The sequence below is a fragment of the Pelophylax lessonae genome (genome assembly GCF_965119305.1).
Source record: "Pelophylax lessonae genome assembly, chromosome: 4".
Classification (NCBI taxonomy): Eukaryota; Metazoa; Chordata; class Amphibia; order Anura; family Ranidae; genus Pelophylax; species Pelophylax lessonae.
Window position 1 is genome coordinate 133486191 of NC_138771.1, and position 24607 is coordinate 133510797.

The 24607-nt window shown below is 45.2% G+C and overlaps 1 protein-coding gene across 5 annotated transcripts in view; it reads right to left on the minus strand.

The window, feature by feature from the left end:
• The window catches only part of NEO1 (neogenin 1), a 306375-nt gene that overhangs the window by 51083 nt on the left and 230685 nt on the right, over positions 1-24607 (minus strand). For 4 of the 5 annotated variants that reach the window (XM_082257065.1, XM_082257064.1, XM_082257067.1 and 1 more), the window contains exons 10-19: positions 22092-22240; positions 21231-21369; positions 21052-21101; positions 20440-20584; positions 20250-20360; positions 19369-19566; positions 9943-10038; positions 9386-9609; positions 9092-9230; positions 8897-9004 (exon numbers count right to left, since the gene is read on the minus strand). In XM_082257065.1, the coding sequence (XP_082113191.1) occupies positions 8897-9004; positions 9092-9230; positions 9386-9609; positions 9943-10038; positions 19369-19566; positions 20250-20360; positions 20440-20584; positions 21052-21101; positions 21231-21369; positions 22092-22240 (1359 nt within the window). The remainder of the gene's footprint in view (positions 1-8896; positions 9005-9091; positions 9231-9385; positions 9610-9942; positions 10039-19368; positions 19567-20249; positions 20361-20439; positions 20585-21051; positions 21102-21230; positions 21370-22091; positions 22241-24607) is intronic. The other variant, XM_082257066.1, reaches the window with a different exon arrangement.

The window sequence follows — 24607 nt, forward strand, 5'->3', positions numbered from 1 at the left end:
ACATATCAGACTGCTCTCATAAAATGGCACGGCTATGAGCTTCCTGCTTCCTTATCTCACATGGGGAGTGAGCAAGAGGTCACACAAGGGGAGGGGGGAGTGAAAACGGCAGCATTACTCAGAGTCTGCATTCCACAGAGATTTCAGCCAAAGAATGCAGTAAGGGCGGAAATGACATCTGCAGGGGGAGCAGAAAGGAGGAGGAGATGACATGGCGCAGCTGAGAGCAGGAAGAAGAAAAAATGTAACAAAAAAAAAAATGGATTTTTGTAAAATCTTACCGTAAAATCCTTTTCTCTTAGCTCATTGACAGACGTAGTCCTCGGTGATACAGCACCTTCGGGTTATGTTGCCTCCACAGGAGCAGGACTAGACAGGAAATTAAAAAGCTCTGGCCACACCCTAGGGGCAGTCCCAGAGGGTATATCCTCTCTCTCTCTGCCTCAGCAAATCAGTTATGTCAAAAAGCAGTCTTTAGAGATTTTAACCCAACCCAACTCCAAAACAGAGGGGCGGGGACTAAGTCTGTCAATGAGCTAAGAGAAAAGGATTTTACGGTAAGATTTTACAAAAATCCGTTTTTCTCTATCGCTCATTGACAGACGTAGTCCTCGGTGATACAGCACCTTCGGGACGTCCCAGAGCAGTATCACAAATGAGGGGTGGGAAAATGGAAATCAAATCCCAATCTAGAAGGCCCAACCGGTGCCAACTAGAAGTTTACAATGCTCATCCTTAATGATGAGACTCAACAAAAAAGAAATTTTTCAAACAGAAAAAAACTCTCGAGGTAGACCACCGGTCTCCTCAAATTGCGGCCTGCAAAACCTTGCGGCCAAATGAGGCATCCGCCGATGCCGTCACATCAATTTTATAGAATTTTGTAAAGGTATGTACCGACGACCAGGTGGCCGCCTTACATACCTGGACCACTGACGCCTGATGGCGATAGGCCCAGGAAGTACTGAGCGCTCGAGTGGAGTGCGCCCTAACAGGGAACGGAGGACTCTGACCTTTAATAGAATAAGCCTGTACCACCGTCTGTCTAATCCATTTGGCAATGGTCGCGGCAGATGCAGGCAAACCCTTTCTGGGGCCATCCGTGATCACAAAAAGTGAATCCGTCTTACGGAATGATTCCGTAGCTTTCAGGTATACTCTGATTGCCCGAACCACATCCAAGGAATGCAACGCATGTTCCCGATGATGCTTGGGCTGAGGACACAAGGAAGGTAGTACAATATCTTCATTCAGATGAAAATCTGAAACCACCTTAGGAAGAAAGGATGGCTTAGGATGAAGTACTACCTTATCCCTATGAATCACTAGGTATGGGGACTGGCATGATAATGCAGCCAGTTCTGACACCCTGAGAGCAGAAGTGATAGCCACCAAGAAGGCCACCTTCTGGGATAAAGTAAACAAGGGAATCTCCCTGATGTTTTCAAAGGGAGGTTTCTGTAGAACCGACAAAACTAAATTAAGATCCCAAGGCGGTAAGGGCGCGCGGACTGGTGGAGCCAGGTGCTGCACCCCCTGGATGAAATTCCGCACCAAGGACTTGGTAGCTAAAGGTTTCTGAAAGAAGATTGCTAATGCTGAAACTTGACCCTTGATGGTGCTCAAGGCTAGCTTCTGCTCAACCCCTTGTTGCAAAAAAGCCAATATTCGAGTCACCAAATAGGTACGTGGAGGAAATCCTAAAGATTCGCACCACGCAATACAAGTCTTCCATGTGTGATAATAGACCTTGCTGGAAGTCGCTTTCCTTGCTTTAATAAGGGTAGGAATGACTGAAGCTGACAAACCTCTGTCCTTCAGTACTTGGGTCTCAATGGCCAGGCCATTAAAACCAGCGACTGTAAAGCACGATGGTAAACTGGTCCTTGAGACCACAGACACTCCCTGAGACGAAGTTCCCACGGAACGTCTGCGACTAGCCTGTCCAAGTCGGACAGGCCGGCTTGACGAGGCCAGCCTAGAATTTCTAGGACCACTGGTGCTGACTGGATCTGAACCAGGCGTCCCTAGAGCTATCTGGCCCCGACCATCCGAGAAAGTCTGGTCGTTTTCTGTTCCCACACATTTATCAGATACCTGATTGCTATCAGGAAGGGTGATCTTTTCTGGTTGAACCTCAGGGACCGAAGTCACCTGGCTAGAGGCTTCTTGGCCTGTCTGGTCAACCAGATCCGATTCCTGTGGGGAATAGAAATTAATCTTAGGAAAAGGTAAAGGAAAAGATCTATTCAGGGAACGGTGACTACCGCTCCCTGTAGTACTTAAATGTTGGAAGGGAAGAATCGCACCGGTAGTGGTAGTTGATGCTTGATCTAATGTCCTGAATACCGGTGAAAACGTCCCCCCACCCTCAAACCGGGTGGGGGCGCACCTTCAGGCTGTGTACTCCTTTGCTTCGGGTTTGGCTGAGTTGGTCCTCTGTTTGTCCGACCAGCCTTTCTTGAACCCTCCTGGAGGAGTCTTGCCTTTCCCGCTTGTTCCAGCCGGGCGTGCGAACCCTTTATGGGCGGTAAAGAAAGGTCCTCGCTTGTTGCGAGGTCCCTTAGTTTTAGCAGCCTGTGGCAAAAAAGTGCTCTTGCCCCCAGTGGCATCCTTAATGATTTCATCTAGGGTGGCCCCAAATAGACGATTCCCCTGAAAGGGGAGATTCGTCAAGGTCTTTTTGGAACCTAGGTCAGCTGACCAGCATTTTAACCACAGCACACGTCTGATTACCGCTGACATAGATGCATGCCCTAATAGGGGAGTAGTGTCCAAGGCTGCGTCACAGATAAACTGTAGCCCTTGTATAATCTGTTCCATCAAATCAGATGTTTCCTGGGGAATATCTTTTCCCCTAAGGTCTTGGCGTACCAATCTCGCCCATTCCGTAAGTGTCTGGGAAACTAGACCAATAACAATTACTGGTCTAAATGCTGACCCTATCAGAGAGAAGATGGTGCGGGACTCTGCTTCCATCTTTCGATCCACCGGATCCTTAAAGGACGAAGTGTCCTCCACTGGGATAACCGTGGCTTTATTCAGCCTGGAAATAGGTGGATCCACCACTGGTGGTACCGTCCATTTCTTAATGATGGATTCCTCAAACGGATAGCGTCTAGCAATACGCTTGGAAATAGTAAAGGTACGTTTAGAATGCTCCCATTCTCCTTTAATCTTATTACCAAAACACTTGGGTACAGGAAAAACCTTCACCGTTTTGATGGGCTTGTTAGTACCAAAAGGAATCTCTGTATCAGTTGCTTCTGCCGGTAAAACCTCAAGTTTTAAGGTTTCCTGCACTGCCACAACTAGTGCGTCCACCAATGCTTCTTCCTGAATTATAGCGGGAGAAGAAATGTCCTCCTCACTGTCTGAGGGAGCTTTACCTGAGGTAACAGCCCTTGCAGAGGGACCTGCAACTGCAGTAACCATCTCTGAATCTGAGTCAGAGGTGTCAGATAATATAGGGGTAGGCGGGGGTCGCTTCCTTGACCCTCGTCCCTGACAGGCCGCCTCCACCCGAGCCACCATAGACTCCAAAATTGCTGTAAATGCCTCTACACTCTGTGCACCGGCGGGTCCCGTGGCCCCCTCGAGGGAAACAGGTGGGGGAATTTGTGTGGCAGGGTCCATGATTATTCCAGTAACTTCCCGGATAATATAATTCAAAAATAAAAAACTTTTTTTTTTTTTTTTTTTCACAGACCCCCAGCGCCACAAAAAACCCCCTAGTGTTACCTGCTAGGGATCCCTATCGATCGAGAGAGAGAGAGAGAGAGAGAGAGAGAGAGAGAGAGAGAGAGAGAGAGAGAGATAGACCCCCAGGCTCACCACTTGATGCTCAGAGTCTAACTGCAACAGGTTACAGCGCTGTCTTGACAAACAGGAAGTCTTTTGGCTGGCTGCCTAGGAAGAAAGGAGGCGGCTCCGCCCCTCTGCACGCCTTCCGGCGCCTCCCCTAGCTCCACGAGGTGTTTGGATCACCTCAAACATGGCCGCCCCCATGCTGGAGACACGAGGCTACGCCAAAATGGCGGCTCGTGCAATCCAGCAAAAAAAAAAATGGCGGCGGCCTGTACCGAATAGCGGTGTGCTACAGGGCACACAACACTATCTCTGCATGGGGATTTTTTGGCGTGGTTGGCGGTACCGGCCCTGGTGGACCTCATGGCCTTCGGAAGGCCTGCTATAGCTGGAGATTTGACTAGGAAGGCAGTCTACATGTCCGTGGCTTCTGACTGGTAGGTACCTTATTCTTATCACAGTAGATTCCCAGACTGCCACTGATTACAATCTTTTAAACGTGTATACAATTAGATTGTTAGCTCCCAAACCAAGCCTCCTGGCTTTTTGCACATAAAATCACACTCAAAGTAGGGGGATCTGTGCCATGTTATAGGATAGAGGGGGACTCTATCTTACCATACAGAGAGGGGCCCGCGTTCACCACAAGACCCGTCAGGGGGAAAAGGGGGAACATACTACTTCACCATACCGGAACCAGGCGGGCACCAACTCCTGACAGTACCCCTCTCCACCGGGGCGGGAGGGCTGTCGACCAATACGGACGCCGTGACTCATGGTCTTTGGCGTTTCAGCGAGACGTTTAACTCGCGGGGTCAGTCCCTTAATGGGACTTTGTCGCGGCCGACCCAGCGCGGAGCTATGGCCTGCACGCGCTCGTAGGCTAAACTGGGGTGACCACCGGATCTCAACATCCAGCCTGTCGCCCAGTTCAGCTTTCTTGCTTGAAGATCTCACAGGAACACTGGAGAAAAAAGCTGTCTAAAAAATCTTTTTAAGAAAAAAAATCTTGCCAGGACCGAAGATCCCAGCAAGGTATCTAGGTCCTTACTCCTAACTAGACAGAAAATACCTGATTTGCTGAGGCAGAGAGAGAGGATATACCCTCTGGGACTGCCCCTAGGGTGTGGCCAGAGCTTTTTAATTTCCTGTCTAGTCCTGCTCCTGTGGAGGCAACATAACCCGAAGGTGCTGTATCACCGAGGACTACGTCTGTCAATGAGCGATAGAGAAAGGTATTTTAACAGTTTGCCGGCCGCCGCACGACTACTGCGGCGGTCAGCCCCTCACAGGCAAAGTGACATAGTACTACGTCACTTGCCTGTGAGGCTCTAGGGAGCGAGCGTAAACAAAGCCGCCTGTCAATCTCCCCTGTGTAACAGCACAGATCATACGGTCCTGCTATGTAGGACCGTTGATCTCTGCTGTTACACACACAGCCACATCCAATCACAGTTAGAATCACGCCCCTAGGGACACACTTAACCCCTCCCTCTCCAATAAAGTTAACCCCATTCCTGCCAGTGTCATTTTTACAGTTAACAGTGCATATGTATAGCACTGATTACTGTAGTAATGTCACTGGTAACCCCAAAAGTGTCAAAAATGTCAGTCAAGGGTCCGATCTGTCCGCCGCAATGTCGCAAAAAAAAAATATTGCAGATCGCCGCAATTACTCGTTAAAAAAAAAATAATAAAAATGACAAAAATCTTTCCCTTAGTTAGTAAATGCAATAACATTTGCATAAACCAATCAAAATACGCTTTTTGCGATTTTTTTTTAACCAAACATATGTATCAGAAAACAAATTGACCTAAAATGTTAAAAAATTTTGATTTTTACATTTTTTGGGGGGAATTTCATATAAAATAAAAGTGAAAAACTGTTTTTTGCAAAATTGTCACTCTTTTTTTGTTTATAGCGCATGATCAAAAAATCACACAGATGATCAAATACCACCAAAAGAAAGCTCTGTTTGTGGGAAAAAAAGGATGTCAAATTTGTTTGGGTACAGCGTCGCATGACAGCACAATTGTCCGTTAAAGTCACGCAGTGCCGAATCGCAAAATAGGCCCTGGTCAGGAAGGGGGTAAAATCTTCCGGGGCTTAAGTGGTTAAGAAGGTTCTGATTTAAATATTTTTTGTGTAATGTATTAATATTGTAACTCCTTTTAATACATTCTAAAAGATTGATTTTTATAGCTGAGTTTACTTCCTCTTTAAGAGGGAACAGCCTCTCAAACAGCAGCCTGCAAAACTTTGCGTCCAAAAGAAGAATCCGCAGATGCCAAAGTATCTATCTTATAAAATTATGTGAAGGTATGCACCAATGACAAGTGGCCGCCTTGCAAACTTGCGATATTGATGCCTGATGACGGAAGGCCCAAGAAGCACTCAGCACCCGAGTAGAATGTGCCGTGACAGGGAAAACTGGAACCTGACCTTTAATGGAATAGACCTGAGTCACCGGACATTGCCTGAACCTTTGCAGGAATTAAATCTGCACAAGGAGACTAAGGACCTAAAAAACCTGAAGAGAAAATATTGCCCCCCTTTCTGGGTACCCCCAAAAAAAACATCTTGTGGATCTCTTTAACGCTCACAAAAGTAGTCCACGGGGCAGGAAAGCAGCGAAGATGTCCCCCCCCCCCCACCCTAACAACGGGTGAGGGCAGACCTTCAGGCTGAAGGGGTCTTGTCTGCTGGTCCGGAAAAGCTAGCTCTAGGATTACCAGACCAAGGTCGCTCGCTTGGAATCTCCTGGGGAAGATTTAAAACATCCATTTCCCTTATTCTCTGTCCCAGAGACACAAAAGACTAGGCTCCTTCCCTTTCCTTGACTGTGGCAGGAAGAAAAACTCTCCCCCCCAGCGTGATACCCTTAATGATGTCATACAGGGTGGCCACAAACAGGCGATCACCTTGAAAGGGCAGATCAATGAGAGCTTTCTTAGAGCCTTGGTCTGAGGACCAATTCTTAAGCCACAGCACGTGCCTTAAGGTGACTTATGCGTACCAAACGATACAGCCACGTCCGAAGCTACATCAGCCGCATCCTCCATTTTTATAGTCTCATGCACTGCAGTGATAATTGCACCTACCAGCACTTTTTCATTCACTGCTGTGACCATGGCGAAATCCTTCTTACTATCGGATGGATCTGGGGGTGTGATATTAAGCCCCCTTGGACGGGCCACATCCACAGCGGCATCAGGCTCAGAATCAGATGAGAGACTGAACGGGGGAAGGTGGGGGATGCTTCTACCTGGGCCTTTGCCCACACGCCACTTCCACCCGGGACACTAAGCACTGAAGGACCGCCGTCAGTACAATCATGGGAAGCGAGGGTTCCAAGGGACCGGCCACCTCCATTAAGGGGGTCAGTGTGGAAGATGTGACCCTGGGGCTCCATAAGGAAAGGAAGACCTTGCAGTACAAAAACAATCTTTTGGCACCACTAAAGGATCCCCCTAAAGGCCCAGGGTACCTATCAGCAGAGAGATAACAAGGACCCCCCAAGGACTCACCCTGCCGACCAGAGGAGCGTTGAGCATTCAAACCCAGCATGATCATGGACGCCATTCCTGTTCATAAATGGGAGCACAGAAAAAGAAAAAATGAGGAAGAAGGAGGAGGAGCTTCGGCATTCCCATGAGGCTTTGGTCGTCTCCAGCGTCTCCCGGACTAAGGGAAAATGGCCCCCGTGACATTGGGCTACACAAACATGGCTGCCAACCGGAGCCCATCCAGACTAAGTAACATGGCTGCCATCAGCTACAGCATGCTGCCAGGATCTTCCCTGCGCCCTCTGCAAGGTAGGACACACAGAGCAGACTCCGCTGTGCACTCTGCACCAGTCTCTGCACTGGGACCCCCCTGCACTGTACCTACACTGCAAACAGTGGGACTTACACCTAGGGGTCTCCTACACTGGGACTCCTCCAGACTACCAGGAAAGGACACACTATCCCAGGGTGGGGATAGCGGGGGAGACCCCAGGGGTCTCTGCTGCATCCTCTGCCCAATAACCCCCACCAGACTCCAGGTTTAGAAAGGGGGGAAAGGGAGTGGGGGAAGCCCAGCTCACTGAGGTATTTTAAGGATGTGAGGAGGGAACCTGCAGGCAGGTCCGACCGTCCCTGGAGGTTACCCGCGTCCACCCCAAAAAAACGTCAAAAGGGGAAAAGGGGGTGGGGCTATACTTACCCTTCCATGGTGCAGGTAACTCTCCAGACAGAATCCTTGCCACCTAAGTAGGGGAGCTGTCAGCCAAGGGACTGCTGAGACTTAGACCCAAGCATGGTTGTAGGCAACCCTGCGAGATGTTTAACTCGCTGGCCAGTCTATGTCTGCGGCTACGTAGCGGCCGACCTAGCGCGTAACTGCAGTATGCACGCACTTGCTGGCTGAGGGGACCACTGGATCGTAATTATCCATCCCGTCGCCCGGCAGCCGATTGTAGATCTCCCGAGAAAAAAAAAAAAGATGAAAGGAAGGAGAAAAAAACTGCTAGGACCAGAGATCTCAGCCGGGAACCTAGGTCCCTACTCCTGACTAGGCAGATTAAAACCGATTACCTAGAGCAGAGAGGTGTTCTATACCAAGCAGAGGACGGCCCATGGGCGTTTGCTAGGTGTTTTTTGTTCTGCCTAGTCCTACTCCTGGAGGAGGCAATATAACCCAGTAGTTATGACTTATATGGTGCTGTGTCCATCGATGTGCTGTGTCCATCGATGAATGAAAGAGAAATGGGATTTTTGACTTACCGTAAAATCCATTTCTCTGATGTTCATTGATGGACACAGCTCATGATCTTCATGACCATTGGGTTATACTGCCCCCTACAGGAGTAGGGCACTAGGCAGAAAAAATCTGGCTACGCTAAAGTCAATATTGCATGGCGCAGTGGTAGGACATAGGCGTAGCCAGATTATTTTTCTGCCTAGTGTCCTACTTCTGTAGGTGGCAGTAAACCACAATGGTCATTTAAATCAGGGGCTGTGCCCATCAATGAACTAGAGACATTTTTAAAACAAAAAAATTGATGCAAAGGGAAAAAAAAGCCATAGTTCATTATTGCCACGTCACCTGTAATTTTGCCATTAGCTTCTGATGGAGGTTGCCAGTTCACAATAATAGTGCGTGGCTTGCCTTCTTTGCTCACGACAGTCACATCCTTAGGAGGTGAGGATGGCACTAGAAGATAAAGTAAATTGATACTTTACACAGAACTGGACAAAGTGCAATAATACAAGTTTCTTATTTTTTATTTTTAAAGGATACCTGATTCAAAGGTAGTGCCATGGGCAGTCATGCTCCATGTACTTGACCGTCGACCTTTAGTAACCATCACTGAGAACTCATAAAGGGTGTTTGGCTTTAGACCACTGACCAAATAGCTTAGTGTTGTACTGTTTGCCATCTGAGAATGTGGAAAAGAAACAAAAAAGTACAAATGTTAATTCTAATGTATCATTTACCTTATCTTTTATATTCACAATGCTAGCTCCAAATTTATTACACTGGATTCATACTGTTTGTATAAAGCAGTCAGATACCCTTTCATCAGCTTTTCACCTTGTACTTTGTATTAGCTGGAATGTTGGTCTTCCATCTTGCAGTATAATAACGTGCATCTGTGATCTTCTGGTTCTTAGGGAGAGAGTTGTCCGCCCAGGTTATCCGCACTGTGTCACTGCCCAAGATGGTTGCCTGGACCCCCACAGGGGGCAACATGGGGCTGGGCTCTGGAACTGGGGTGTATGAGGCATGAACAACATAAACATCAACTTCAGAAGTGTCTACATCACAAATTGTGAAAACACATGGGAAATTAAACATAACAAAATGATGAAATGGATGGAAAAATATGGAATATAAAATATGAAAAAACATGCAGGAAATAAATACAATACGTACAGGAAGCCCAAGGCATATGATAAAATAAATACAAAGCAAAAGGTAAAGGTTTAATAGTTAAAGTAGGAGAAGAAAAGGGAGAGAGAGAGAGAGAGAGAGAGAGAAAGAAGAGAAGTTGTTAGTATTAGCAAACAACAAATATCCTGAGATTTCTTTCCATAGCTTGTATGTTCTCTTTGCCCTATAGAGCAGAATGTATGAGTTATGCAGATTACCTGTGTGTTGTCGCGTTACAGCACTTTCATATAATGGGATGCCTTCCCCCATATTGTTAAAAGCCTTCAGAGAGATGACATAGTGTGAACTAGGTTCTGCAAAGAGAAAATTCAAATGTTATTCCAAAATCTTAAATAGTAAAATATTATCAATGTGGCACAATGGGAATTAACAAAACACAAACTGCATTCGAAGAGGCAACAGGGAATTTTATTTTATTAATACAATTTTAACAGCTTCAGCTCTTTGAACTTGTCTGGTGGCTATAAAACAGATCACAGTTTGGTGTCCACCTCCTGACTTCACTGTAAAAGGTGATCTGGGTGGCTACAGAGCGTCCCAAGTACCCCTTATTAACACTCTACAGTACAATACAATCAAATATCACTGCAAAAACAGCAGAGCTATTTTCCCATCACAAGCCATTTGAAAAGAAAAAGGCGTTTACACCCCCCCCCCCTTAATTTCCTTCACCGAAAGAAAAAAAAAATTTACTAAATATATATACAGTCGTGGCCAAAAATAATGGCACCCCTGCATCTGTCAGCTAATGCACCACTTCGCCTAGAAAATTGTTGCAAATACAGTGCAAAGGCATTCTCATGTTTATTTTGTTAATGTTTTATATTGGTATGACACAAAAAAGTGGAGAAACAGAAAGCCAAATCTGACACATACCACGTAAACTCCAAAAGTGGACTTAAAATTGGCACCTTCTCAAAATTGTAAGAAATAATTGCATTCCAAGTTTTTGATGTTCCAGTAATTGTAATTAAACTCATCTGTATCAGGCACTGAATAACTTGACTGTGTGCATGGAATTATAAAATCTGAAGACAACCAAAGAATTCTGGAGTGTAATGTAGGACAATGACCCAAAGCACACGTCAAAAAGCACCCAGAAATGGTTTAAGACAAAGCACTGGAGCGTACTGAACTAGCCAGCAATGATTTTAAATCCCACCTGTGGAGAGTTCTCAAGACCTGGAGTAGTTGGCGAAAGAAGAGTGGTCCAAAATTTTAGTAGAGAGGTGTAAGTAACTCACTGATGGTTGCAGGAAGCGATTGATTTGTTATTTTTCTCAAGGGGTCTGCTACAAAATATTAAATTGAGGGTGCCAATAATTTTGTCCTTTCCATTTTTGGAGTTTTACATGGAATGTGTCAGATTTGGCTTTGTGTCTCCACTTTGTGTCATATCAATACTAACAAAAGACAAACCTGACAATGCCTAAAAATTTGTAATTGCAACAATTGTGAAGTGATGCATCCTCTGACAAACGCAGAGGTGCCAATATTTTTGGCCATGATTGTAACTATGAACAGAATATGTAGTTATGGACCTATGAACTTCTAGAAAAGAAACTGAGTACCATAAAAACTTTTATGCCATTAAAAATATATTACACAACATTGAAAATTACTCTCCACACGGTAACACAACATGCAAAAATTCTGATTACAGTTCACACGTAGTCTCAACGCGTTTTGGGAATCCTACAGGAGTACATTTGACAGAATCCATACACTGGAACCCACACCTAATCTTTAATAGACAAATATCAGCCATAAGGGTAGACTGGAATTTAAAACATGTGTATGTTACCCAATAAGGTGCCAAGATACAATCAATCAGTAAACCGCAAATGATATTGTACACAATCTTAAAATAGAAGGACGACTTCACAATGGGAAACCATCCAGACTCAATGTGAGTAAGTCCCCATAAAGACAGCATGGTAATCAAAGTAGTTAGGCCACATATATTCCAAAGATAAGTATCTAAGAAAAACTCAGTTTTGTTGGATTGTTGTGAATTGAACTTGTTTCCAAGAAATGACACAAACAATCTGGGTTTTTCTCCTGCCATTACTAAATGTACAACTTATTTCACGGTAGGCATTAAGCAAATTCCCTAATTTTTGGTTTATCGCTTTCTGAATTGGTTTTCATAATTACAACTATAATATTTATTAAAATAATGGGATTTTTGTACTTCCCGTAAAATCCATTTCTCTTCTGTTCGACGGACACAGCACCCATAAAATCATAACTAGTGGGTTATATTGCCTCCTCCAGGAGTATAACTAGGCCAACCAAAACACACCTGGCTACGCCCATGGGCCGTCCTCAGCTGGTTTATAACCCCCTCTCTGCTCTAGGTAATCAGTTTAGTAGCAAGCAGTATTCGACGTATCAGAACTCCATAGAAGGGTGGGTGGGTGCTGTGTGTCGAATGGGATTTTTGTCTTACTGTAAAATCCTTTTCCCAGATGTTCAATGATGGACACCGCTCCATATCTTCTTGACCCTTACAGGAGGACACTAGGCGGAAAAAAGTTTGACTACGCCCATAGGGCAGTCCCAGGGTACTCCTACTTCCTGCTCTAGCTCTTCGGTTTTGTAACAAGCAGTGTCAGAAGAACAGAAACCCCAACCCGTTAGAGGGGCGGGTGCTGTGTCCATCAATGATCAGAGAAGAGGATTTTACGGTAAGACAAAAATACCATTTTCTTTCGTTCACTGACGGACACAGCTCCATATCTTCTTGACTCTTGGGACGTCCCAAAGCAGTGTCAATATGAGGGGTGGAAAGAACACAGTAATAAACATACTCTCCAAAGGCTAAACGTAGCCAACCAGATAGAACAGGAGCTCAACCAGGAAACAACTGGAGCTCACCTGACAATTTACACCCCCAAAGAGGACTAATCCTCTCGAACAGCGGCCTGCAAAACCTTGCAGCCAAAGGTGGCATCTGCAGATGCCAACATATCCACCTTATAAAATTTTCTGAAAGTGTGCACAGAGGACCAGGTGGCCATCTTGCAAACCTGTCCACTGACGCCTGATGGCGGAAGGCCCAGAGGCACTAAGCGCCCTTAACAGGGAAAGGAGGATTCTGACCTTTAAATGCAATAGGCCTGCACCACCACCTGCCTGGTCCATCTGGAAATGGTTGCAGGAGACGTGGTCAGCCCCTTACAGGATCCATCCGTAAAGGACAAACAGGGAACCCAATTTTCAGGACAATTCAGACACCACCAGGTACACCCTGATTGCCCTACATTCTTTGGATGTGGTTTGAGCAATCTCTAGGGTTCTTATGCTTAGAGCACAAGGAAAACACAATGCCTTTATTTAAGTGGAAACCAGAGATGACCTTCGGAAGGAACGACAGGCAGGGATGAAACACCACTTTATCTCTGTTAAACAAATAAGGTGAAAGACGAGACAAGCTGCCAGTTCCGACACCGTTGGTGCAGAAGAAAAAGCCACCAAGAAGGCTACCTTCTTGGACAATGTAATCAGAAGAATCTTGCAAATATTTCCAATGGTGGTTACTGAAGAACCAAAACCAATTTGAGATCCGAGGGGAAGGAGACCGCACTGGGAGAGCCAAGTGGCGAACCCCCTAGACAAAAGTGCGAACCACAGAAAGTGTAGCCAAAGGACGATGAAAGGAATCCGCCAATGGCCGAACCTGGCCCTTGATGGTACTCTAGGCCAAAAACTGCTCAACACCTCGCTGGATGAAGTCAAACTCCCAGTTCCCAAAAAGGAGCCAGTGTGGAGTCACTAGTATGGCCATAATCCCTTCTGCCTCGACCCTACGCAGGAGTCTTAGCATAAATACTAGAAGAGAAATGACATATACGAGATAATGGTTCGTTCCAAAGGAGCCACCAATGCATCTGTGGCGTCGGCCAGAGGATCCTGAAATTGTGCCACAAACCCAAGCACCTTAATGTTGGGACGAGAGGCAAACAGGACCAACTCAGGAGTTCCCCACCGGAGCCACAACGGATGAAACGCCTCCATTATATCGATCGGTGGGTGGTCTGGATGCTTCCAGAACCCCCTGAGCACAAACTGTGCCAAACAACGCCACCCCACTCGGACAAACTGGCATCCGTTGTGACCACCATCCAGTACAGGGGACGGAAGATTGAAGAGCCAGAGAGTGTAGCCACCGAGGCAGGGACCTACTCATACCCCGGCACAACAGGATTAGATCGTCTAGAGACTGAATTCTTGCTCTACATGGCAAGAATCTCTCTTGTAGAGGTCTCGTGTGGACAGATTTATGAACTCGTCCCATGGGAGGAACACCTTGGCTGAGGTTGCGTCCAGAAAGGACCCAAATAGTTCAACTAGGTGGACGTAACCAGAGTCTATACCTGGAAATAAAATTTCCAATCAAACTCCTGCAGAGTCCGCACAGTAATCTCCCAGTTGTTCGTCAGACTCTGCTCGCAGAAGATGTAGGGATGCCACTACCGTTACTAATGGACTCCATTCGAAACATCTGTACCCGCACAAAGCAGTTCAGAGCTTGAGGTCCAAGATTGGACGTACCTCACTTTCCTTCCTGGGACCTGCAAACCTGTTTGAATAAAAGCCATGAAACAAATGTTCCAATTCTGAGACCGGAACAATTACCCCTCGTAGTAGCAAGTTTTACACCGCCCCGAAGGGACCTTGCAGGCGGTCTGGTGATGAAGGCAGGTTGGAAGGAAAGAAGCTCTCTGGAGCAGAAGACCGAAAACTGGATCTTGTAGCTGGACCGAATCAGCTCGTGGACCCACTGGTCTAGAATCAGGGAGGTCCATGGGTCCGGAAGGGAGCGAAGATGCCCTACCTCACCCCAAATACGCACTTGAAGTGGGTGGACACAGACCCAGTAGAGTCTCTATATACCAAGCTCACCCTGAAAATAAAACAAGCAGGGGAGGCCGCAGACCTTAATCCCACAAGGGGACGCCGGCCAAAGGTCCACCTATTAAATCCAAGAGCAAGAGGGTCGCCCTCCCTAGAGGACATAATAGGACATATCCCCCTTAAAGGGGGGGGGGGGGGGGGGGGAGTCTGGCCTCCAAAAAGACTTAGTAGCTGCCAGATACACCCAAATCATACGAACCACATCCAAAGTATGCAAAGCAAATTCCTTGGGATGAGCCGGCTTGGGATACAAGGAAGGCAACACAATGTGCTCATTCAAACGGATGCCAGAGACAACTTTGGTCAGGAATGATGGACAAGGACAAAGAACCATTTTATCCCTATGGACCACCAAATAGGGGCTGCGACAGGATAATGCCACCAATTCAGATACCCTGCAGGCCGAGGTAATATCCACCAAGAATGTCACCTTCTGGGATACCATAGGCAAGGGAATCTTCCAAATAGTCTCAAATGAAGGTTTCAGGAGAACCGAAAACACTAAATTTAAATTCCATGGCAGAAAAGAGACTGTACAGGTGAAGCCACATGTCAAACCCCCTGAATGAAGGTATGAACTAAAGAGTGCATGGCTAGGGGTCGCTGAAAGAAGATTGTCAAGGCAGATAACTGGCCCTTGATGGTACTCAAGACCAACTTCTGATCAACGCCCTTTTGAGGAAAGGTTAAAATCCGAACCACAGAAAAGGATCGAGCATGAGCGCCAATCGACTCACACCAGAAAAAGTACACTTTACGTACGATGGTATATCTTGTTGGAAGACAACTTCCTTGCCTGCACCATAGCAGGGATCACTGATCCAGGCAGATCTCTATTGTTGAGTACCTGGCTTTCAATATCGAAGCCATTAAAACCAGCGACTAAAGCAAGATGGTAGATCAGCCCTTGGGAAAACTGGTCTTCTCTAAGAGGACGCCCCCAAGGGACGTTTATAGCCTCCAAGATGATTGGAAGATGCTCACTCTTGATTCCTTGCAGAAACTGCAGAAGAAGCTTTAGCAGAGGATGATACTGGTCTTAACGTGGCCCTTGGATATCTGCAGCGCCTGTCAGAGGCCCCCGGGACTATCACAAACTAATGTATCCTCCTGTGGAGTCGAACCTGCCAAAGGAGCTGCCGGTAAGACTGTGCAAACAGAACTGTATTGAAGGTGGATACCACCAGACTCAGTAATCTGTTTGCAAAATGGGAGAGAACTATCTGTGTGACAGCAGCCGGTACATCATGGCCTGTGGTCCCTGAAGTTTGTGCGGAGGAAGGACCACCCTGGTCAGAAAAAATAAAAAAATCAGACCTAGGTAAATCAATTCCCTGGACAGGGATAAGGGGGGCTTAGGTAATTCAGATATCACCTGAACCTTTGCAGGAAATAAATCCGCAAAAGGAGACATAGGACCTAAAAAAGACAAGCTTTGTCCCCCCCAAGGAGCCAGGGGAAACCAAGGAGCCAGGGGAAACCAAGGAGCCAGGGGAAACCAAGGAGCCAGGGGAAACCAAGGAGCCAGGGGAAACAAAGGAGCCAGGGGAAACAAAGGAGCCAGGGGAAACAAAGGAGCCAGGGGAAACAAAGGAGCCAGGGGAAACAAAGGAGCCAGGGGAAACCAAGGAGCCAGGGGAAACCAAGGAGCCAGGGGAAACCAAGGAGCCAGGGGAAACCAAGGAGCCAGGGGAAACCAAGGAGCAGCTTTGGCATCCCCATGAGGCTTCAGTTACCTCCAGTATCTCCCAGACTAAGGGAAAATGGCCCCTATGACATCTGGATACACAAACATGGCCGCCAACCAGAGACCTGCCAGACCAAGGGAAAATAGCCATCATTAGCTACAAACACTGAATCATGCTGCCAGGCCCTTTGCAGCTGCACTATGCCCACACTGCAAACAGCAGGGCATGTACCTAGAGGTCTCCTACACTGGGACCCCTCCAGACTACCAGGGTGGGACACACACTATCCCAGGACCCTTACAAAGTGGGGATAGTGGGGGAGATCCCAGGGGTCTCTGCTGCATTCTCTGCCCTGGGACCCCCACCAGACTAGGTCCAGACAAGGGGGGAATGGGAGTGGGGAAGCTCAGCTCAGTGAGGGATTTAAGGATGGGAGGAGGGAACCTGCAGGCAGTTCCGACCAACCCTGGAGGTGACCTGCATCCACCCCAAAGAAACCACCAAAAGGGGAGAGGGGGGACTGTACTTGCCCTTCTGTGGTGCAGGTAATGCTCCAGACAGAACTCCTCGCCACTGAAGTAGGAGAGCTGTCGGCCAAGGGACCGCATATGACCAAGCCTTTAACTCGTGTGACAGCCTCTGTCCTTGAGGCTATGTCGGGGCCGATCTAGAGCATAGCTGCGGTCTGCAAGTACTCGCTGGCTAGGCTGGGGGGGCACCTGGATCTAGATTATCCAGCCTGTCACCCAGGCCGGCAGTTGTAGATCTCCCAAGAGAAAAAAACACAAAAGATGTAAGGAAGGAGAAAATTGGAAAGACCAGAGAACCCAGCCAGGAGCCTAGGTCCTTACTTCTGACTAGATAGATTAAAACTGATTACATAGAACAGAGAAGGGGGTTATAAACCAGCTGAGGACGGCCCATGGGAGTAGCCAGGTGTTTTTTGTTCTGCCTAGTTATACTTCTGGAGGAGGCAATATAACCCAGTAGTTATGATTCATGGAGCGCTGTGTCCTTCGAACGAAAGAGAAATACTGTTTTCTTTATTTGCAAAAAAAAAAAAAAAAAGTGAGTGCTTTACCAAAGCCCACCTAACAAATTTAATTAAATTATATAAAAACTTCTCGCAGTATCAAACACTACTAGGGCTGCAACTAACGATTATTTTCATAATCGATTAGAGGCCGATTATGGTTTTGATTAATCGACTAATCGGATAAAAACCTCAAAAAAAAAAAAAAAGTTGGTGTATAATTTAGTAAATATTTTTGAATATCTATATGCATTGGTAAATATAAATATCTAGCTATATAGTTGGATATTGAATCCACTCTTAGACAGATATATGTATTATTAGAGGTTTGAAGGTGGTACATATCAGACTCCGAGATCAATATTTTTATAAGACCTAAAAAAACACTGTTTTGCAAATTTTCAGACCGGATTGGTATATAATATTCATGATAGACTCCCTTATTAATAGGCAGGTAGCTTGATACAAGCTCCCTGCACCTGCTGTCACTTATGCTGGCTATACACAAACTCATTTTTTTTTAGAAAATTTTTAAAAACATGCATCCGATTTTTCTAACCATTAGTCTAGTCGGTGCTCATTGTCAACCACATTGACAGGAAAATTTGAAGCAGCAGAATAGAAAACTTCTCGATCAAACGAATCTTCAAATAGTGTATGTGGTTTTTGCTCAGAAGTTATATTCATTTCAAAATTTTATGTTAAAAGTGGAATTTTCAAACACTCGTCCATTCAAACGAATATACAAATAATTTTTGTACAAATTGTTCAAAATCCAATACATGTATGGGCAGCAGAAGACCTTTAGTAGCAGCAGTATACTTTTTATCACCTGTCACGATGGGGTTAAAAAAAAAAAATTTCTGATATGTAAACAAATAATGTATTCTGTATGCAGGACAACTAATCGGCTGACCAATTACAAAAATAGTTGACAACTATTTTCATAATCGATTAGTTGTTTCAGCCCTAAACACTACAATCTTTTTTTTTTTTTTTTTTTCTAAATCAAAGGATTAGTTGAGATTTCTCTCAGAGGAATGTACAGAAAGCAAATGTACTATATGACTAGTACTTTATTTTTTAGTAAGTTCATTGGATGAACCTAATTAAGGAACAAAAAGGAAAAAAAAAAAAAGTGTCCACATGATGGCACTGTTCAATCTGTTTCAGACTGACTTCTCAATGCGGCTACAAAAGTGGTCACAACATTAAACTTAAATGTGCTTCTCTCTGACTAAACCTCTCTTAGGAGCAATGAAATCCTTCTCCCTGTGGTGCAAAACAAGGACTGCTGAGGACTTGAATCCAACAGTCCGGGAAGAGGGATTCGAGAGGGTGTCCTGCATAGCTTCCTTCTGACCCAGCACACCCTACTGAATACCAGTCATGAGCCGAGTGGCAGGGTGAAAACCACGATAACCTCCTCCTCCACGTACTTATAGAGGAGCTCCAGTTTACACAAAAAAAAAAAATTAAAAGTCAGCAGCTACAAATACTGTAGCTGCTGACCTCTAATTTAAGGACACTTACCTGCCCCTGGATTCAACTATGTCCTCACCCGAGCCAATTCTTCAATCGGCTTTGGGTGCAGGCACTGGCATCGTCCCCAATTAAACCTGGCAGTGAAGCCTCGCGGGGGGGGGGGGGGGGGGGGGAAGAGCAGAACATCCCCTTTTGGGTGAAGTTCTGCTTTAAGAACACAGCTGCGTAGGGATACCATGCTGCAGTGGAAACATCATTGAAGGATGGTCACCCTGCAGGGAAAGGGCCTGTAAACTACCAGGATCACCAGGTAATTATTTAAATTAATAAAAAAAAAAAAAAAACCCACTAAGGAGGCACTTAGAATATTCATTTTGGCTATAGTGATACTTTAGGCATAAAGGATGAATGCATAGTGCCCTAGTCTAGCTACACTTTGTGTGTGAAAGACACAAAACATGCAAAGGTAAATATACAAGCAGAACATGATACTTTACCCAGATTTTCAATGGTGTAGTAACGCTGTTTATGGTCAACACGAACTGTCTGGGCATGAGGACTACCAAGTCCATAGCCAATAGCATAACCACGGACAACTACTTGATGCTGATTTTCTGGGGGTGTCCAGCTAACAACAATGCTGGTCACCAAGGGACGCACATGAAGTGAGCTTGGCATATCAGGAACACGTGATTCTGAGGGGGCAAAACACAATAATTGAGCATTCCAAAACAAACTTTCAACACAACAGGTGTACACCAATGCAGTCACACAAGACTTATCAATCACTACATAGCACCGTTATGGCAGCCAAATAGTGGAGCTAGACACTTGAACACAACCTAAAGAATAAATTCATCTTTTGGAAATTAATAAAACGCACATTTTTTCCTGCAGGTAAAAAAATGTCCCATTATTTTTTTCTAATCTCAGACTCCTTCAGACTCTCAGGATAGCTGTCTGCTGTACCTCCTATGGACATTGGCAGGCAAGGTGAGGCTATGTGGGCGGAGCCCCGCACAGATGCACCATTTTTTGTGACAGCGTGTGCAGGAAAAAGGTCCCCCACTCGCTGTCACAGGGAGGGGGGAGAGAAGCTGCAGATGCTGGAACAGGTTACATGTTCCACCCTAAAAACAAGTGGAACATGTTCCAAAGGTGAACTTATCGTTTAAATGAGAAATTAATGTGCTAGATTGCATAGACATTAAATCTCCTCTGCATTCCTGAGAAACCCTTAATGTGTCAAGGCTAGTGCATAAAGCTGCCCTCTTTACACGTTACATCAAACTATATGAACGGTCACTCCAGCCCCCTTTAGGAGAACACACATTCTATTCCTTTTGAAGGTAACCACTCTGAAAACATGTTCTCTCACCATCAAGATCATTTTCAAATGTGTCTGCAGCAATCCAGTCAGTGGCTGGTCCACTTCCATTTACAGTCATGGCCACAACCCGAAAGCTGTATTCTGTGTTCTTCTCTAGCCCTGGAGAGAAAAATAATTTTTTCAGTATCCGAGACATCACATGAAAACAGGGATGATGCAGAGAGGTGACAGCACTCACCAGTAACAAGTTGTGAGAGCAGGTTGTCTACCAGGATCTCATTAGTTTCAGTTTTTCTTGCAGTCTTGCGGTAGCGCAACTTATAACCCACAATCTGTCCATTCTGAGTACCCTGAGGAGGGGGTTGCCACTGCACCATGATGCTCTAAGATTTTAAAAAGTAAACCTTTATAAACATCCCAGCGCTTTGTAATAACAGTTTCCTGCTCAGGTAAAACTAAAAACTTTTTATACTGGGCCGTTAAATGGCAAACTGTAAAACCCCTACATTTTACAACGAAAGACATAGAAGACAGTCTTGCTATATTCAACTGGCAGACTTTTCAACATAATTCACAAAAAGGCTGCAGGCACACTTCAAGCGTTTTTTCATGATATATTTAAAAACAGATTATCAAATGCTATACATTCTTTTAACCACTCACCACCAACCAATATGGTAGATAGGTAGGTTACAATTCATACACATAAAAGATGTTCTAAAAAGAACAATTTATAGGTTTATGGGTAGAGAGTGAACTCCTTATATGGAAATTTTATACATGAGAGTCTTAAGAAGCAGGCACTTGATCATAAGAGGATATCTGAGCAGTAAATGAATGCAGGGGTTACCTGTGAGCTGCGTACTTCCAGGGTCAGGTTCTGAGGAGCAGCACTGGGTACTAGAACATAGGCAAATGACAAGGAAAATTCAGCACTCATGAGCAAGACTACAGAGTAGAAGTGTACAAAGAAAAAAAAAAAAAAAAAGATTGTGAATCATAAGTTAAGAAAATATTGTAAACACAAACCATCGGAAAGAGTCCTGACAATCACATCCTGTGTTGAAACTCCTGGACCATGTTTGTTAATTGCCACAACTCGGAATGTATATTCTGTGTATTTCTTCAGTCCGGTGACAGTATATGAAAGTCCCCCCACATCAATATCCTAAAAGTTTAAAGGTGGGAAATGGTAAAAACACAGAACCATAGAGTAGTTAAGCACCAAAAAGGAATTCAAAAATCTTTTACTCTAAAACAGCCTCTTTCAACAGGGACTCCGTCAGGGGTTGCTAGGGGTGCCTTTACCAAGCAGCAATTTAGGTCTCCGTACGTTACCATTGAAACCAATGATCTTTTCAGCTTTCTGTAAGGGGGCATTCTTCCGACCGACCAGCAATGCACAGAGCATTTTCCACAGTGACCACCAATGTAATGGGAGCCTTTTCTACAGACCATCAACCTATAGGTTCATTCTCCACTGACCACCAATGTAAAGGGGATTACACTGACCATTAGCGTAAATGGGGACTTCACTGACCACCATTGTAAAGGACACTTTTCCACTGCCCATCAATGTGGAACACTACTACAAACTTCATGGTCTGAGTTTTTTTTTTCTGGCATGTCTAATTTTATTACTGAAAATAACTTTGTATTAAATGACAGCACTGGGTATCAAATCCCCCCAAGTATACCATATTCCCTTTTCTTTTATTCTTTTATCTAAATCTTTCTGCAAACACTAATGTACTGGGAGCCGCAGATATAATAAACAGTGATACTCAAGACCTCAAGGGTTCCCTACTGTGTTAGAAAGGCAGTTCTAAGATTTGTTACTCTTCTGTACTAAACATATTACAAAAAGGTCCCATTATGCATATTACTTACCTGCTCGTTGCCTGCACCTTTCTCCATGTAGTAGAGTTTGTAGTTTTGTATTTCCCCATTTCCCGACAGTGGCGTTTCCCAGCTGACACTGACAGAAGTTGGGGAGGTGGATGTGGCTCTTAAATTTGGTGCAGGACCTGGAACTTGAACTGTAAATTAAAAAATAAAAAAATACTTCAATGTGTGAAGCTGTGGCTGTTATCAGGATCTTTTTTTATTACTTAGTATGATGTATTTCAAACACAATACTAATTTAATACAGTTACTTATGTCAAGGTCAACATTAGATTCCAAAATTAAGAGTAATCCTACTTAAATTTTATGGATGCTCTCTCAATTAACCAAAAATCCCATGCAGTAAAATTTAAAATGATTATTCTGTAACTATCTTTAATATACAGAATAATCACAGACAATTGTTTTACAATACTAGTTTAGTTTTTTCTTAGACTTCTTAGAGAGAAGGCCACCATACATGGGTATCTCATCTACTGTGTAAACACATATCCATATCTACAAGAAACTCTGGGCAAAAAAGGTTTTTACACATGTGCTGCAGGGCTCAACTGCTTGGTTCTAGGGGTGAGCACAAACATACTCACCTGATCCGCTCTGATCCTCTGGTAAACTGCACTCTCCCATGGTCCAGCAGTGAACTGTTCCTTTCTATGGAGAACACTCTGAGCATGCTGACATCAGTAACATTCCATTTTCAAGACCGCTGGAGCACAGGGGTGCTGGAGCAGTCTTGTGCGGGGAAGATTGATGGATCAGATAAGTATATCTCTGCTTTCCTCTCCCCTAGTTCAAAATTAGTAGTGCCCGTACTTTATGGGGGAAAAACATTTTGTCTGGAGTTCAGCTTTAAATTCAGTCACCGGCTCTCTGCTTTGCCCCTCCAGCATTTACTGGAGCGTCGGGCTGTGGAGAACAGCTGGCTCAGGCTCGGTGAGAGGCTGAGCCAGCTGCCGGGCCAGGCACCTGGGTGGATCCTGACAAAGTTGGGATCTCTCCAGAGCCTGGAATGGCAGGGTGACATCAGCTGACAGCAAGTTTTAGCCTGCTGTCTGCTGAATACAGGTCAAAAGAGTGCAGAACATCCCCAGGAGGCGTAGGGCCAAAAGATGTTAGTTTTAAAATGGCACAACTTCTCCCCTGGGTCACAGGAGTACACTAAGTGCTGCACCCATGTGACCCACATTTAGCCGATAGACTTACTCCGCTTACTTAAACGTAACTCAGCTGGTCCAGACTCTGGAGGAATCCTGACTTTAATGTTGGGATCCACCCAGAATCCTGAGTGGCAGCTGGTTCTGCTGAAAGCCCCCGAGCTAGCTGCTCCCGCCCCTCCACAGCCCGGTAAGCACTGGAGGTGCAAAGCAGAGAATGGTGGACAGGCAGTCACGGCTCTCTGCTCACTGAAGACTAAACGATTAGCGGACTTTGATCACTTGTCAAGCTTCTGGACAGGCCTGGGGAATGTGAGAGTTAAAGGCTTGCTACAAAAAGATCTTTAAGAAGAGCTCTGGTCATTTCTCAAAATATTGAATGGCAGCAGCTACAAATACTTTGTAGCTGCAGACATTTAATATACAGACACTTTGCAGACCACAGGTCAAGCTTTTTTACTACCTAGGCCAGTTTCATAATTTGTCTTCAGGTCCCTGGTATCACCATCTTGCTTGCGGGAAGATGGCTGTGACTTTCTAGTGTTTCAAAAGCTGGCTTCCCACTACACATGCGTGAGACACACTGCACTTTACTCAAGAGACCCGCAGTCTCCTGGGACATGTCCCAAGAGGTTGCAAGTGGGGAGGGACTTCCACTCTGCTCAGCTAAAAAAGCAAAAATAGGTGCCCTCTCCCTTCAAAGAAAATAAAGGAGAAGGTTGAGTGGAACTTTTTTCTTTTAGATAAAGGTAAAGTTCTTCTTCAAGCCTTGGTTTGAGGTTGATGCATGGGGGGAAAAAGAAAGGACCATTTCACCAAGTAGTAGTAACCATAGGAGTAGGAAGCTAAGGCTTTTTCCAGTAAGGTAGGAGCACCTTTTCCCAGGGACTTCCTTGATAAATGTATCAAGGGATTCCTCACTAACAAAACACATACAAAGAAGCTTCTTACAGGCAGGTTCAGCAGACTAAAACCTGGTACACACCAAGTTTTTTTTTTTTTTTTTTTTCCATTTAACCCAATGGGCTTAACAGAAAAAAAAAACTTGACAACCTGCTGTACTAACACTGGCAATTTTTAGTACATATACTCCCCTGCTGTGCCATTGTGTTCTGACAGGGGGACTGTCCCTTGCCAGGATACACTGATCAGCACTTAGAGTGCTGATCGAATTCTGGTTTCCCAGCATGCCCGTTCAAAAGAAGCTAGCCGTGAGAATGGCAGCTATCGGACAGGGAGCTGTACAAATGGGCCAAAGGTTGTCTGGTTTCTGCTGAACCGACCGTTTTCTGCCCATGTGTACCTGGCATAAGCTTTTAGTCACAAAATCTTGTGCATATTCACAGA